This window comes from Saccopteryx leptura, chromosome 2, assembly GCF_036850995.1.
Source record: "Saccopteryx leptura isolate mSacLep1 chromosome 2, mSacLep1_pri_phased_curated, whole genome shotgun sequence".
Lineage (NCBI taxonomy): Eukaryota > Metazoa > Chordata > Mammalia > Chiroptera > Emballonuridae > Saccopteryx > Saccopteryx leptura.
The window spans coordinates 38846059-38862774 of record NC_089504.1 but is presented as its reverse complement, the minus strand read 5'-3'; the positions used below and the strand labels follow the sequence as shown (position 1 = coordinate 38862774).

The 16716-nt window shown below is 54.0% G+C and overlaps 1 protein-coding gene across 3 annotated transcripts in view; it reads right to left on the bottom strand.

Moving 5' to 3' along the window:
* Window positions 1-3626: 3626 nt before the first annotated feature.
* The window catches only part of CNTFR (ciliary neurotrophic factor receptor), a 121710-nt gene continuing 108620 nt past the window's right edge, over window positions 3627-16716 (bottom strand). For all 3 annotated transcript variants that reach the window (XM_066367808.1, XM_066367807.1, XM_066367809.1), the window contains 6 exons: window positions 10440-10557; window positions 10094-10260; window positions 8832-8995; window positions 4909-5089; window positions 4332-4500; window positions 3627-4242 (listed from right to left, as the gene is read on the bottom strand). In XM_066367808.1, the coding sequence (XP_066223905.1) occupies window position 4242; window positions 4332-4500; window positions 4909-5089; window positions 8832-8995; window positions 10094-10260; window positions 10440-10557 (800 nt within the window). In that variant the 3' untranslated portion in view covers window positions 3627-4241. The remainder of the gene's footprint in view (window positions 4243-4331; window positions 4501-4908; window positions 5090-8831; window positions 8996-10093; window positions 10261-10439; window positions 10558-16716) is intronic.

Here is a 16716-nt window from a genome sequence, read left to right as displayed (position 1 = left end):
GTCGCTGGCTTGAGCAATGGGTTACTCAGTCTGCCGTAACCCCCCAGTCAAGGCACATATGACAAAGCAATCAATGAACAACTAAGGTGTTGCAACGAAGAATTGATGCTTCTCATCTCTCTCCCTTCCTGTCTGTCCATATCTGTCCCTCTCTCTGATTCTGTCTCTGTAAAAAAAAAAAAAAAGAGAGAGAGATATTCAGTACTAAAACTGAGAAAGTCCTAGGCAAGCTAGGACTAGTTGGTGATCCTGTTGTCAGACCCATGTGCCTTCAGAGTAGTCTGTCCTCAGACTAGACCGTTCAGACCCTCCCTAGATCGGCCTGTGCCCTCAGACTGGCTCTCCCAAACAAGCTCTCTTCAGCAGCATGTCCCAGACCAGCCTCCCTGCAGAGTAATCATGTCAGACAGGCCATCTCAGACCCACTCACCTTCAAATTAGCCTTCTTCATCAGAGTGGCTCTGTCAAATAATGCCCCCTCCAGCCTCTCCTCAGACTGGCTCTATCAGACTCCCCTCTCAGATCTCCTTCCCTCCTCTGCCCTCATCCAGAAGATAGAGGGTGTGAAGACTATCCCCCAACCCTTTCTGCCCCCAGCACTTTAGCTCTGCACCCCTAGACAGGCGCCACCATCTGAGAGTCAGGTTCAATAGTTCTGCACTATGGGCATAGTGAACATGTGGGCCTCAAAAATATAAAGACACAGGTGCAGGGTGCAGAGCTACAGACTGGAGCCAAACATTCTCTTCTCTCCGTGTGAGAACAAACTTCCTCAGAACCCCAGCCTAGGGAGTTAGTGAGCTCTCTAGCTCTGGAGTGTGCTTAGAGTTGCAGGCTACTCAGGAGGGATTCCTGCCTAGTGTCTCCCAACCACCTCCCTCTCTCCTTGCTGGATGCTGGAAGGCAGATGTGGAATGTGTGTGCAGATAGCCGCCTGACCAGGAGCAGGAATAAAGGGCAGGCACGTGGCCGAGAGGGGGCAGCAGAAGCCAGGACAGCCCCCAGCTCAGGTCAGGGAGGCACAGTGGCCACAGACTACGGTCTGGACCAGTGCAGAAACACACAGAGGGAGGCAAAGAAAGGGAAGGACTGACAGTGACAGCGTCAGGGAAGAGGCACAGAGACACAGAGCTGGAGATACACACAGCAAGAGACAGAGGCACAGAGACTCCAAGATATGGTGATGGACACACAGAGATAGGGAGAAAGGCAGAAAAAGGGAAGATTGAGAGATGGAGACAGAGAGACAAAGACAGGGATGTAGACAGAGAAGAGACGGCTAGAGAAACAAAGAGGGCAGCAGAAATAGGAGATGGAGACAGAGGAGACAGAGATGGAATAGAGACATAGGAAACACAAGAACAGGGACCAGGGACAAAGACATATACGGAGAAAGGAACAGATTCAGTGAGAAGAGGGTAGGGGCAGAGTCAGGTTAGCATTATAGAAATGAGTCACGGGGGTTCCTCATCCTCAGAGCCCCTTGGGAAAGCAAAGAGAACTAGTGAGCTGAGAGGTTGGGCTGCTATGCACATCGGGCCTGGGATCCAACTGTCTCCCAGCAGCGTTTTAATTCTCTGGATTGTGACTTAGCTCCAAGAAATGATGTCTATACTTATCTCCAGCTCCCCAGAACCACCATGGGAAATAGTGGATGTGGAAGAAAAACAGAGGCAGCAGCAGATAACAGTCAAGGTCCTTCAAGGCAAACAGCCTCTGTGAGGTCAAGGGCCAGGACTCCCAAGGAGAGATGACTCCAGGCCCAGGCCCAGTCTGGTTAGAGGCATGACACTGCCCTCCAGCCACTTTGAGTTTTAGGAAGGGGCTGGGTCTCTCTCTTGGGGTTGGGGGCAGGGAGATGCCCTAGTCCTCCTTTCCATCAGCTTCCAAGGCTCCTGCAGGCCTCCTTCCTCCCTCCTCCTCCTCCCCAAGCCCCACATAATTGCTTTCCCATGTTGCTAATGGAGGCCAGATTGCTGATGCCCAAGCCCTGGGTGGGCGGCTGGTAGGTCAGGGTTGACCAAGGCTCTCAGGCAGAAAGTCAGCCCAGACCAGAGATCCCCTAACTTCAGGCCTCCTACCCCAAGGACAGTAGAGAGACCCATTCCAGGAATACAATGTATTTGCCAAGAGCTGCTGGACCTGAGTGCAGGTTCACGCTCGAGCCACAGCTTGCTGGGACCAGATAGACAGGCAGAACTGGGGGCCCAGGGTACAGAGGCAGCTCCACAGCCACTTATCAGATGTTCACCCTGGAAGCCTCTTCCTGTGAACAAGGAGTCAGGTACTCCCATAGCTGCCTATTCAGCTTGAAAAGCCCCAGGCCTTTCTACTTTGACTTTAGGCCTTTGCTTTCCATGGGGTCTCCCACCTGGAACACCCCTCTCCTCTAGTCTGGCCTGTAGGAGAGCCAGTCACCTTCACTCTGAGCCTCTCACCCGGCCCCAAGTCCTGTCCAGGACTGACTCATCAGGGCTGAGGACTATGAATCCTCTTCCCAGAGCATGACCCCAGGCAGGCCTGCTGAGACCAGTAAGGAACGTCTGTCTCTGGACCCTGCCAGAGGAAAAGGATTTGAATTGGGGTGCGTGTGACATGGGATTGGGGCTCAGCAGAGGTGCGGTGTCAGTGCCTGCTGTGGGCAGTGTGCGCCCAGGTCCATGTGCTCATGGCCTTGATCTACTTCTCTCCTCTTGTCCCGGCTCAGAACAGGGCCATGCGTAGATCCCCAGCTTGGAGCTTTCATCTACCCCTTTGCCCCTACCCCCATTCAGAGCTGCCTATCAACTTGGGTCCCAGACCTGGACATTCTCTGCTAAGGGTCCTCAGTGAGGTAGCTTCTACAAGGAGGGCCAGACCTGAGCAGGCCATTGGCAGCCAGGTGCCCCTCCTCTGCGGAGAAATCAAAGGGACCCTGGAGTCCCAGTTGAGGAACTAGAACGGTGTGTGTGGGGTGTGGAGAGGGACTGAGCCTCTTTGGTTGTAAAACCAAAGGCTGATTGTCCTCTGCTCACACTGAGTCCTGTGATCTAACCCCAGGGTAAACCTTGGACTCCACATTTCAAGTCCTGAAGCACAGGCCTGATCCCTAGTCAGAGTTCAGGTGGCCTCCTGCAGGTAGCCTGCCTGCCCAGGCCCAGGCCGCTCTGCACTCAGCCCTCTGACCTGATAGCACCTCCGGACTGTCACTTGGATGGCAGGGATGACAACCACTCCCCAAGCCCCAGGATGAAGTCTGGCCTCCTCATCCTGTGTCAAGCCCTGGCCTAGGTACTCAGGGAGGGCAGCTCCGGAGACGACCCTTGCTAGGCGTCTGCCCCAAGCCTCCAGGACTGACTGGAGGCCCCATCTGGTACCTGCCTCACTGGGCCCCTTACTCCCCACCAGTCTTCCCTTGACCTCCAGGCATCCTTACCCTCCAAAGCAGCAGAAAGCCCCAAACCCAGACACACGTGCCCGAGAGCTGGACTGCCTCTCCCCACCTGTATGGAGAGACTTGTCTCTCCAACTATAATTTCTTCTTCCTCCAGGCCTGAAAGAGGAGGGATCCTTGGAAAAGATACCCTCCCAAAACAGGTCTGTTCCAAGGACTCATGAAATGGTGACATTTAATGAGAACCCCCCCCCCCACTTCCCACCCCTCTATATACATCTATAAAAAATTCAAATACAGCAAGTTACCATTGAGTCAGACTAGAAGGGACAGACAGGGCATTAAATACTGTGGGGTAGGAGCAGGGAAGTGGGAAGATCGTACAAAACAGGAGCAGAGGTGGGGGACTGAAAAGTATGGGCACTGGAGGGAGGGGGATGGCTGGGCCCCCCCAGTGTCAGGAGCTTATAATCTGATGGTGGCAACAGAGACCCTGGGACAGACAGGAGGCTAGGGCAAGAGGAAAACTTGTGGGTGTGACGGGCTCCCCTCAGGCTCCCCAAGGGCTCCTGGGAGTCGCTGGCGTTGGAGGGTCCAGCCCAAGGGGGTAGGATGGGGTGGGGCGGTCTTTGGTGGGTAGGTTAGCTGCATGGTCCTCCTCCCCTGAGGGAGGGCGGAGGGCCGCTGTGGTGTGGCAGGACTAGGGGGTGGCAGGCCCGGGCCTGCCGGGGTCTCTACAAATTGTGTCTGAAGAGAATGCAGAAGGTCCTCCTGCCCGTGTGCAAAATAGAAACCGGGGTCTGCGGGTTCAGCTCCGGCCTCCTGCTCCTCTGCAGGTGCGCTGGCATGTCCTCACGGGATGCCGGGCTCTGGGGAGACAGGGCAGGGCTGTGAGGGGTAAGGGTGGGGCGGGGATCCCCTCAGGCTCTCCTCTGCTGCCCAGCCTCACTTGATTTACCAGATCAGGAGATTGCTGACAGTGGCAGCAGCGGCAGCCAGGGCCAAAGCGACAGGGACACTGATCAAGAAGGGCGCTGAAGGTCCTCCGCTGCTGCCCAGGTCCCTGGGGTCACAGATCTTCGTGGTGGGTGGGGGTGCCAGTGAGCTGGTGGTGCTGGTCGTGGTCTCTGGGGAACATTGGGGAAACTCAGGGCAGGTCGGGGCTAGAGTCCCACCCAGATCTGGGCGTTCAAGAGGAGCACTGTTCTTGCTTCCTGTGTCAGACCAGTACTACGTCCCCCATCAGACAGCCCTGCCTCCGCTCTCAAACATGCCCTGCCTCCCCCATCAGGCAGATCCTGTTTCCCCCAAGGCTCAGAGATGACCCCTCTACCCAGTGACCTCTGCCAAGAACGTCCAGACAGCAAGGAACAGGAACAGCAGGGTCTGGGCAGACAAATGGAACTGTGGCAGCCACACAGAATGTGGAGACCCTGGGGCAGAGGGTCCAAGTCCCAGGAGGAGCTAGAGGGAGCAGGTAAAGCCAGGCAACAGTGCAGGCTGAATGAGAGCACAGGGGGCAGGGGCTGGCTTACCTGGAGCCTGGGCCTCGGTGGTAAGGTGTCGTGGCTCCTCAGTCCAGGGTGTGGCGTGGGCGGCCACGCTCCAGTCACTCCACGTCCCGATCTCGTTGTCCTTGGCCGCCACCTGGATGATGTACTCCTTCCCAGCATAGGCGTCCGTGATGGTGTGTGCAGTGCCGTCAGACAGCTCCACCTGCAGCCAGACCACAGGGGTGGGGGGACACAGGGAGTCAGAAAGGTGAGGCATCCCCAGAGGAAGTGAGAACAATTCTGGGGAGAGGAGAGTGACAACATCGCTTGACCAGGCAGTGGCGCAGTGGATAGAGTGTTGGACTGGGATGCCGAGGACCCAGGTTCGAGACCCTGAGGTCGCCAGCTTGAGCGCAGGCTCATCTGGTTTGAGCAAAAGCTCACCAGCTTGGACCCAAGGTCGCTGGCTCGAGCAAGGGGTTACTCGGTCTGCTGAAGGCCCATGGTCAAGGCACATATGAGAAAGCAATCAATGAACAACTAAGGTGTCACAATGCACAACAAAAATCTAATGATTGATGCTTCTCATCTCTCCGTTCCTGTCTGTCTGTCCCTGTCTATCCCTCTCTCTGACTCTCTGTCTCTGTAAAAAAAAAAAAAAAAAAAAAAAAAAAAAGTGAAGACATCCCTGGAGGGAATGAGGACTTCCCTCGGGGAGAGAGGGGATATTGAGAATAGTCCTGTAGGGGAGTAAAGACATCTCAAGGAGGAGACCCCTCAAGGGAGGGAAGACGGTCCTGAGGAGAGTAAGAAAATCTTTAGGGTGACTGGAAGCACCCGTAGGGAAGAATAAGGAGAGCTTTGCTCAGTGTTTGGACTCTGCTGTAATCCCACTCAGTCTTAACCCTCAGCCTGAGACTTGACCTTAGTCCCAGCCTGGAGGTGATAGGAGTAACAGGTGGGAGAGGATGGCACTGTGCTCTCTTCTCTCATCAGGAAGCCGCTTAGAGGGAAAGTTACAAACACAGACATGGAGCCAGGCTACCTGAGTCCAAATTTTAGCTTCATTCCCTACTACCTAGGTGCCCGGGTTACTTAACTTCTACAAACCTTGCGGCCCCCATCTGTAAAATGGTGTTAACGATCTATCTCATAGGGTTGTAATGAGGACTCACACACACATGGTAAGCACCAGACTTCAGCCAGCTCTGCCATTATCATGAGTTCCAGCTTCGCGCTAGGGTTCCCAGATGCCCGGTGCACCTACCAGCCTGGCCCCAGCTGGGCCTCCCCTACAAGAAGGCCTCAGTGTGGTTATGGCCCTGCCTGAGGCTGAAAGGAGTTGGGGGACAGCTCCTGGGGAGGGAGAGGACAGCAGAACAGCTGCTCCATTTCCTCCTGGAGGCATCCCCCCCAAAGCTAGCCTTATCCTGCTGGTCTCCCCCCATACTCCAGGCTGGCCTGCCTGTCCAGCTCCCCTCCCAGGCCCAAGCTGGGCTCTGGTTCATCTCAGCGGCACCCGCCGGCTCATTAAGCCGCCTCGTAAACAGGGGCAGCAGGCAGAGGCGGCAGAGGAGGGGGCTGCTCTGGGCCACGTCTGGCCTCAGGGCTTTTTTGGTCCCTGTTCCAATCTCCCCCACCCCACCCCAGAAAACTGGGGTCTGGGCTACCTGACCAGACAGGCTGTGAATACATGCATGCTTGTTTATGTGTACTTGTGTGTATGCAGCTGGGTGCAAGTGGAGTGGGAAGCCCCTCCAATTCCCTGTGAGTCTGTGGCCCTGAGGTGGGAGCCACTGGTAAAGGTCAGGGTAAGGGTGAGAGCCATTCTGAGCTCAGACCTGAGCTTAGTGAGTCCTACTCCCAGCTCTGGAAGATCAGTGGATCCCACAGTCCCTCCTCTCCTGGAGTTGGGCTCCACCTCCACCTCTGGTCCTGCGGCTCCCTTTTGCTCTGCAAAGACTTCCTCTGGCTGAGCAGCCCCAGCTCCTTTAGCTCCTTCTCAACAGGATGTGGTCCCTAGTCCCCTCCCTGTCTCCCAGACCTACGTGTGTGTGTCTTTCCCCAAAGGGAGAGAGCCATGGGAAGCAGATCAAACTACCTCCTCCTTGGTGGGCTTATGGTAGGCACCATACCTCTAGGAATACATCACAGAAGCCCAACATCCTCTGGCAGCCTTATCACTTAGGCCTGGGCCCTTCTTGCTAGATTGTCACCAACTCCTTAATCCACTCCCTTAAGAGAATGTACCCTCAATTGGCAGGAATTTCCTAGTGGCTGGCTTCAGCCTCACCCCTGAGTTCCCCATGCAGTTTCCCGGCCTCCCCGAGTTAGGGCCAGAGCAGAAGACTCCAGGAAGGGGAACCCAAGCTGGGTCCCAGTATTCGCCTCCCCCTTGTCCATGGACAGACAGCTCAGGCCTCATGGTGCCCATTCTTGTGCCATTCCTGGCCTGTATCTCTCATTTCCTCCTGAAAACCCAAGTGATATTTTTCTCTATTCTCCCCTCTGTACTCTCACCCCCAATTATACACCTGCCTCTCTCTAAGGTCAAGAATTAGGGAGAGTAGATTCTATTCAGAGCAAAACTCAAGTTCAAAAGAGCCATAAACCTGGCCAGCTGCACTGCCAATGAGACGTGGAACAGAGCTGGCATGTGCCACAGGCCACACATATTCTCGCTGCAGAGCCACGCATACTTTGCCCTGCCCACCTCAGTGTGGAGATCTGCTCTGCCGATGGTGGAGGCCAATGCATGGTTTTGCCATGTTAGTCACATGCATGTATGGTGCATGGTTCCTCCTGCGGACCACATGTGTGTGTGCATGTACCGTGTGTGTGGTGGGCAGTGTGCCAGGTCCACTGCAAGGCGTGTGCGCCGCGACGTGCGCAGGGCTGCTGCCTGTAGCTCGTTAGCGGGGGAGGGGGGCTTGTGAAACTAGACCCTGGTTATTAGCAATGCATTAGGCGCGGGCAGCTGGCCAGGCGGGAGGGACTCCGGCCTCTGTCAGGGAACATGTGAGAGTATGAGCAGCCTTTGTGGAGGCCAGGCCTGCAACCCGGACAGGCGCCCTGGAATCGAATTACGCACTTTAAAGGCTATCTGGAAGGGGGGTATGAGGAGATGGGGATGGAGCCTGGTGGACTCAATGGGGATACAGGTTGGTCCCCAGGTGCCAGCCTGAGTTGCCCCATGAAGCACCCTCCCAGTCCTAGCTCAACAAGAACTCACGGGCCATATGGAGTACCCACAATTCTATGGACCTAGGGCTCTCAAGGAGAGAGAACCTCAGGTGTACCCCAAAGTCCTGTCTGCTCCCCAGAGCTCTGAATCACAGCTTGATTAACATCCCAGACCACAACTTAACCCCATACTGCCCCTTGTCCATTGCTTAGTTCCTAGCCCAGGCCACCTTCTGACCCATAACCTTAAGCTGACCCCTAAGTCAGATCTGACTTCGGAGCCCAGACACTAGTCATGGCCGGAACTCACATCCTAAACCAAACTTGGTTCCACTGCCTAATTCTAACCCCTTGAACCCACCTGTGAGTCCTTGAGGACAGAGACTGTCCTGGCCCTTGGGTCCAGCACAGGCCCAGAGACTGGGCCAAAATATGAGGAAGATACCTACTTAGGGCTGAGAGCCAGAAGTAAGGAAACTGCCTACCCTGCCTACCATTCTCCTCCCAGCATTTCTCTCCACAATTCTGGGGAGCCACTAAGACAGATGTGTTCCCAACTAACGGGAGTCTCTGTGAATCCCTAGGGGCCTTAGATCCGGATACCCTCCTCAGCTCCATCCTCCTCTCAGGCCCAGCTGGTGCCTTCTCCCCTTGGAAAGCTTCTCTGACTGCCCTCAGGCTTTCTACTGGCACAGCTACCAGTGGGGACACAAGTATCTCCCATGCCTGGTGGCTCTGATTCAGGCAGTTGGGGCCTGGGTAGGGTAGGTTAGGGCACTCACATGCTGCCACTGGTCCAGGATGAGGGGTCGGTAGCGCAGAAAGAACTTGAGAGGAAAAGATTCAGGGTCGGGCCAGGTTGAGGGGGTCTGCCATGTCACCTCTAGCCGGCGAGGGTTGCTGGGCACTGGCCGGGCTACCACATTTTCTGGAGGATCAGGCTTCACTGTTCAGGAGACATAGCTTCATTACCACACTAATCTCTGGGAGCAACACGACTTCCTCAACTGAGCCTCCACGTCCACCATGTCTCATCACCAACCACTGTCATCATCGTCATGGTAGCCATCCCTCTTCTCTGCTGTCAAGCCTGGCAACCCCATTAATAACCATCTCATTACTTGAACCTCTCACATTCCTGCTGTCATCAATGACTGTCATTATAGTCGTTGTCACTAGTTCATGATGTCAATATCCCAAATTTCATCCCACCATCCCAACCCCATTCTCATGAATACCAGTCTCCCAGTTACTGAGCCTATGTGGTAGCTCTCCCAGCACCCCCATCACCACCTGATCACCCCCCTGCACCACATCACACACTCCCCACCAAGGCTGCCTCTCCACTTCAGCTTCTCCATTTCCAGACTGAGACGTGGCCTCCCTTGGAAGAGTCTGGGTTTGAAGCTGCTCTATGGGTCAAGGTTAAAAGACAGCCTACAGGTACTGTAGATGTAGTCCAGAGGTAGGCTGAGGATCTGATGGGAACATATAAAGGCCTCGCTCATGTAGAAACAGTCTGCCTGGGGGTCCAGCAACAGGGTGGGGAGGCAGGCAGAGGGTCTGACTTGGAGTAAGAGAAGGCAAGGGGTCTGGCTGGGATGGAGCAGAGATAGGCAGAGGGTCTGGCTGGGATGGGGGTTGAGGGGAGTGCAGTTATCTGTCCCAGTCCTGTCTCCTGTTCTGACACCTCATTCATCACAGGCCGTAAGGAAGCTATTAGTGCGTGGGGGGGTGGAGGCTGCAGCTGCACAAGGGTCTGGCCCAGCCTGCCCCCCTCCCCCTTCTGTATGCTGCGAGAGCCAGGAAGATGATGGGAAGAGCTGCTGGAGAGGTCTCTCGGCCCCTGCAGGTGAAGGACGTTCACTCAAACGTTCACAGGTATATACATGCCAAGCATATCTGTACACGTGTATTTACATTCCACATATACCTTGCACACATGTGAACATCCCACCAATGCTCATATACACCTCTGGCACATGCCCACTTACACAGTCCCACTGAAGTATGCAGCAGGAACCCTCCCCCACTTCCCACGCACCGATAGTGAACTCGTCGAAGGTGATAGCTGTGGCGTTGTGGCCCAGGGCATTGCTGACACTTATCGAGACCTTGTACTTGATGGTGGAGAACAGGTGCATGTAGCGGATGTGGCAGCGGTTCTTGAGGGCTGGGTCCTTCTCACAGACCATAATTTTGGAGCCGTGCCTGGGGAGGGGTGCGGCCCAGGCACTGTTATTAACATCAAGGGTCAGGTGGGGCAGAGGTTGGGGGAAGGTCAAGCCAAAGGCTGGGCTAGGGTCTGGATTGTGGGCTGAGGGTAGGGGAGGTACAGGGGAGAGGTTAGAGGTCAGAGCTGAAACCAGGTCACAGGCACATCTACTCACAGCACAGTCACATTGAAGGTGTTGGGGATGTAGGTGGGGGCAGGCAGATGCCAGCTGCAGTAGAAGCCCTTGGGGTAAGTGTTGGAGCGGCAGCTGAGCACAGGCTCCCGTGGTGGCACTGGAGGTAAAGACAGCATGATCAGGGCATTCTTGGAGTCCCCAGTCCCTTGTTCTAGTATGGGGACAGGTGGGCCCCAGAACCCCAGCTCTCCCCCTCCAACCCATCAGCAATGCCAGAGGTTGGGGGGGGGGACTGTCAGCGAGGGTCTGAGGCTTCCCAGGCCACAGAGAGCCAGATGTTTAATTAAAGAAAAACAAGGGCTGTAAGGAGAGGGAGCCCCCCCCCCACCTGCTCAATGGAGGCAGGAACTGTGGGGAGCAGGGGGCTGCGGGCCTCAGCTCATCAATCACAGGATGGAGGTGATGTCTGGGGGAATCAGCCCAGCCCCACGTCTCCTGCCACACTGTGTCCATTCCCAAACTGTGCAGCAGAGGCCAAGGGGAGTCTGGTTGCTAGGGTGATCAGGGTGTGCTCCCTGGAGAAGAGCCACCCCAAGCTTCCCCTCAGTAGAGAATGAGAAACACAAACACAGGCCTGGTGGTTCCACAGGAACAACAGTACTGGGTGGCTGTTCACGTTTGTATCTGTGCATGTCTGCATGCCTGGGTATATATGTTATATGTGTCTGGGTATGATATAATAAGTGACCCACAATGGGATGTAGGTACCTGTATAGGTGCATCTATGTGCATGGCTCTCAGAGTGTGTCCATAGGTGACTGTGTGTCTGTGAACATGCCTGTTGAGAGGAAGCTTGGTGTGTATCTGGCCCTAGCCCTAGTTTCTTCATCATAGATCCCTTAAAAAGCCCTTGACATGGTCAGCAGCTGGCTTCACTCTGAAATAGGGAGGCCCAGAGAGGGAGAGAGACCTGCCCGGGGTCACATAGCAAGTCAAAGCTGGGACTATAACCAAGGATGGGAATACCACCTACATAACCACAAATATACTTGGGAAGTCTTTTCTGCTGTTTAACCACATTCTGGCTGCGATGAACACTTAGTCCAGCTGTCCCACCCTCAGGCGCTGGGTAAGGCGTGAGGACAGCCGGCTCAGGTTCCTGGAAGGAGGCAGCTTCTGTGATCTGACCCAGGCAAGGAATGTCCTCGGTGGCTCCAGGGACACTGACACCTCCCTCCTATGCCCCCCTCCCCCCCTCCCCACCCCCTGCCTGACAGGTGGACAGGAAATAGGAGGGGGGCAGTTCAATAAGCCAGGGACAGTGAAGGGGAGTACATGCCTATGCTTGCTGAATGGCCATGGTGACACACGGGGAACTGTGGGTCTTTATCCACAGCGTGCACACGACTATGAGTGACTCTGTGATTGCATGTACATGTCCAGTATGTGTGAAATATGTATGTATGTTTGGGCTGAATCCCAAGGACGCTGTGTGGCTTTGCAGCAGGAGAAGGGCTCCGAGAAGCATCAGGAGAGCTTGGGTCTATTCAGTGTAGTGGGCAGAGGCAGCTGCATGCCCCAGACCTGCATGGGAGAGCCAGAGCCCGGCTGAGCCGGCACCAGGGCAACCTGCCGTTCACCCACTGCTGTCTGCCTCCCCTGGAAAGTCTTCCTAGCCCTGTGTCCATCTCCTGTCTGTTCCATGTTCATACTGTATGCCTCCCATATCCCTTCCCTATCTGCCCAGGGGCACAGAGGCGTGGGGGTAGGGTGGGGGGCGGCCAAGGACACAGGAAGTGCCCTGTGGGGGCCTGTGGGCCAGGCCAGGCCAGAGTTGTTGGCAGCCACACCAGAAGGAAAGGACATTCCGAGGTCGCTGAAAAGCTTCCACTCCTCCCTTCTGCTACCCCCCCCCCCCCCCGAGCTTCAAAGGAGAAGGGCGTGGGGGTAGGGGATTGAAGCCTGCAGAGTCAGCTCCTTGCCACCTGGGACTCTTAGGAGGGCAGAGCGGGCCATGGCACTAAACTCACAGACCCCCTCCCCCAACCAGCCTCCTCATTGACCAGCCTCCTTCGTTCCTCTGACAGTCCTTCCCCCTCAAACCAGCCTCCCCTCCAGCCCCTCCCCCAAGTTTCCCCCTCTAACTGGGCAGGTCACCGAGGGCTGGGGGGCCAGGCAGGGCTTTGTCTGTCATCCGGCTACTCCTGCCTGGCGCAGGGCCCTGAGTGAGGAAGGGCTTGGGTTTCCTGACAGGGACCAGGTTTCTCAGAGGGAAAAGGAGGAAAGAAAAACAAAGAAAAGGAAGAAAAGGAGTGACTTGCTGCAGCTGGAGCCCAGCTGAGGGGCCGGGTGGGCGGGGGTGGGGGCGCTGTGAGAGAACAAGTGTGAGGCTGGGACAGTGTGCGATCAGGGGCCTGCTGCGAGCGCACTGCGGGTCAGGGGAGCAGCAGTTTCCTAAGACATGCGATTGTGAAGCGATGTGTGCAACTCTGAGGCTTCATGTGTGTGACAGAGTCTCTGCAGTCGTGGAACTGTCTGATTGGCTATGTGTGACTGAATGACTGCGTGTGTGACTCAGGGAGAGGCTGTTCGAGTTTGAGACTATCTGTGTAAAGCTGTGAGGCTGAGGTATTCTGGGAGAGCATGTGTGAGTGTGCCACGATGTCTGAAACACAGTGACAGCAAGACCACATACCTGAGACACTGTATACAGATGGAGTTTAAGTCTGAATGCATTTTTCAAATCAGGTATGGGAAGGTGCCCAAAATTCCAAGTGTGTTCACACAGATGCACTGCACACCATGTGAGCACGTTAGAAAAGTTTGCATGCATACATACCACAGTATCACTCTCTGGGCACACGAGTGTGTTCCTGAACGCCCAGGCATCCCGAGTTGCCTCTTATGGGGATTTCTGAGATGTCCAAGTGATGCTGTCAGCCAGAGGCAGGATGTCTCTGGGTCCCATGCGGGCCCATGTGTGCGTGTGCATGTGTTCATGTGCCCTCACTGGCCCGGGGTTTGTTTGTTTTCCTCCTAATTGGCTTGTTTTTCCATGTCCATCCCACCAAACCGCATGTTTTTCCTCTCATCTCGCCAGCCCGCCTGGGCTGGAGCCCCCGGCACGCACGAAGCCTGCCTGCTCGCCCAAAGAGGAGGAGGGGCAGGCTGCCCACACCCCTGGCCAGCCCAGATCAGGCTGGGGGTAGGGATCCTTCCAGTTCTAGCCCTGACCAGGCCCCACCCAAACTCCTCCTCCTGCCTGGCATTCAAGGGCCACGGCCTGTCCCAACCTCATTTCATGGCACCCCTTGATACACTCCAACTTCAGGACTCCCAAATGCCCCCTTTCTGCCTCCTACAGGTTGCTCCTTCCTTCCCAGCCAAACAGGGCTGAGGGCAAAGCAGTATAGAACCAGGGGGTCCGGAGCTCCCATCCTGACCAACCAAATACAAATTTAAAAAAAATGGATAAGGAACTGTCCAATTTAAACTTAAGTCTATTAATCTCTGATTTGTTCTAGCTTAAAATCAAAATAACACTGCATCAGCTGTGTCTACTAAACAAAAAACTATTAAAGGGAACCCTTTGACCCTATTTCCTAATGTGTGTGGGGGGGGGTCCTTTCATCATCCTGGGCAGGGGATTCCTCGAGCTGTTTGTGAGTTTCCACCTGAATGCAGGAAGGTGGATTAAGAGAAAGCAATTCAGGGATCAGTCTGATTAGCAGGACTTCCAACAGAATATTTTTATGACCAGGTTGCCATGGAAATAGAGAAATAAAAATCGTATATGTTTAAGATAAACATTAAATAATTTTTTGTTTGAATGACCCACAAATCAGGGGTAACTCTGTCCTGTTCTCTGAGCTGGCAAGAAGGATAATTTGATATCGAGTGTTGCCAAACTCAGTCTCTTGTTACTAATAAAAAGTGACTGAGACAATCATGATTAATGTCCCCTGTTCCTCTGACCAGCTCTTTAGAAGGCAATAAGGCAGTAAGAGATAAGTACCTGTTACTAATGCTACAGCCAATTCGTGGCCAGATCTGCTCTGACAGGCAGGCCGGGGGAGTGGTCAGGCCCTGGGTTCTGATCACAGCATGGTAGCTGCGGGCATGTCCTATGGGTATGGTCTATAGCCATTCCTTCTAGACCCAATTCCCCTCAAAGAAGATCAAGTTGTCAGGGGGCTCAGGGTCACCAAGGTCCAGCCATTACTGCCAACTTTGTCCATCTTGAAGATGTGTGGGAATCAAACTGAGAAGTCAGGAGTGTAAGTACAGTGCCAAGTTGGCCTCATCCTTCTTCCATGACACTAAGTATATGGCCTCTCTACCCCCACTCTCATCCTTCCCACCCTGGTAAGAGCTGGGGGAAAGGCTGAGTCCTCCACTGCAGGTGGGTCAGGGAGGACACCCGTAGGCTGGTCCTGCATTTTTAGACCTGGCCAACAGGGATTACTCCACCCCTGGTTTGCAAGTAAGCCATTTGGTTAGGAACATCATCATATCAAAGGCTTTTCTGTGGGTAAAGGAACATCCCCACCAAAACATTATTTCCACGCCTCCTCTAGCCCTACTGATGGGTTAGTGTTTTTGTGGAGGACCCTGAGCAATCCTTTAACCTAACATTTCCCATGGTTGTCCACACCAATTTCCTGACAACAGGGCAAAGGCCTGCTCCCAGGTCTCTCAAGCATCTCTCCCCTTGGTAGCTGCCAGGGGGAGTACAGAAACCAGCTTCAGATAGTGGAGTACATCACTCAATTGGCATGAGGCTAGAGAAGCTTGAATCTTTGGCTCACGGAGAGAAGAAAACTGTTTTCTGAGTACTTATTCTGTCAGTGGAACCTCTGGCTGGGATCTGGGTGTCAACCCTCAACAACACTGATAACCTTAGCCTTTCAACTTCTCCAAATTCCTCTTCTGAATCCCACTCACCTGGGCTTCCCTGTACCTTCCTGCTGGCTCCTTTTCCTCGTTGTGGCTTCTCTCCATCAACCCCTTATAAAAGGATGGTCTTCGGGCTCGTTCTGGCTCCTCTTCTCTCCTCATCCCACAATCTCTCCTTTAGCCATCTCATCCCTCCCTGGCCTTGATGCTGACAAGTCCCCACATTCCCATTGCTAGCACAGACCTCTCCCCTGAACCCTAGGCCTTCAGATTCACTGACTATCAGCCATCAACTCCTGGCTGTTACCCAAGGAGCCCAACAAATGCATCTATAACAGATATAGGTGGTGCCACAGATCTGTCACCCATACCCACTGCTGCTTCTGCAGTTATTTGCCTAAGAGCTTTCTCTGGCCACTGAAGCCTGCGTTGCCTGCCGAGGCATCAGGCCAAAATTACTAGAGAACTACAACATCCCTGCCCCCACCCAAGGAGAATCCCCCAGCTAAGGATGGACAGGAGTTGGTGTAAAAGCACCCAAGCTCCCTTACCCCTCTGGCAGGAGACCTCTGAGATGCATGTTCCGCCTGAGCCCAGATTTAATGGCTGATAACTCTTTATTGACTAACTTAACTTCCTTTTACTATCATTTTCCCATTCCCCTATGGTGTTTCTATCACCTACCAAACAAACTACTTGCATATGAATTCTCATCTTGGGATGTGATTCTAGGGAAACCCAAAAGACAGTGTCCAAAGGGAACATACTATCTTACACTTGAAGATAGCCTCCTATCATGTCTCTGTTGTAGTGATTGGTAACACCAGGTGTCTTGACTCCTCTTGCTCTCTACTCTCCAGTCCTCCTCCCCACCTCCAAGCCATCACCAACTCCTGGAGGTCTAATCACCCCCTCTCAACTTCCTTGACTCCATGCCCTGGTCCCAGGTCCTCATCATCAATCCTGCATCCACAAACAGCCTCCTTCTCCTGCCTGGCTTTGCCCTATCCAGCCTGCTCTCTTCACCACAGTGGAAGGAATCTTTTAGGACTGTAACCTGATCTTGTCATTCCCTAGCTTCTAGGACAGGCATGGCCAATATACGGCCCGCGGGCCAGATCCAGCCCGCATAATGAGTTTATGCGGCCTGCGATTAAATTTTTAATATGCTCCGCTACTTTAAAATCTCAGCTACTCAGAAGCGGAAGTGTCTTTGTTATTGGAAATTGAGATATTTAAGAAGATAGTGATACGCGGAAAAGAATTCCAATAATTGGTCAAATGGATTTGCGATACTTTATTTTTAAAAATAATTCCATTATAAAGATTTACAACTTTCGTACTCATCTGTACTTGATATGAAGTGTTTGACGTTTAGCGGCGATGTGAAACCCACATTCTTTTAGGCGGAGTTTGCCAG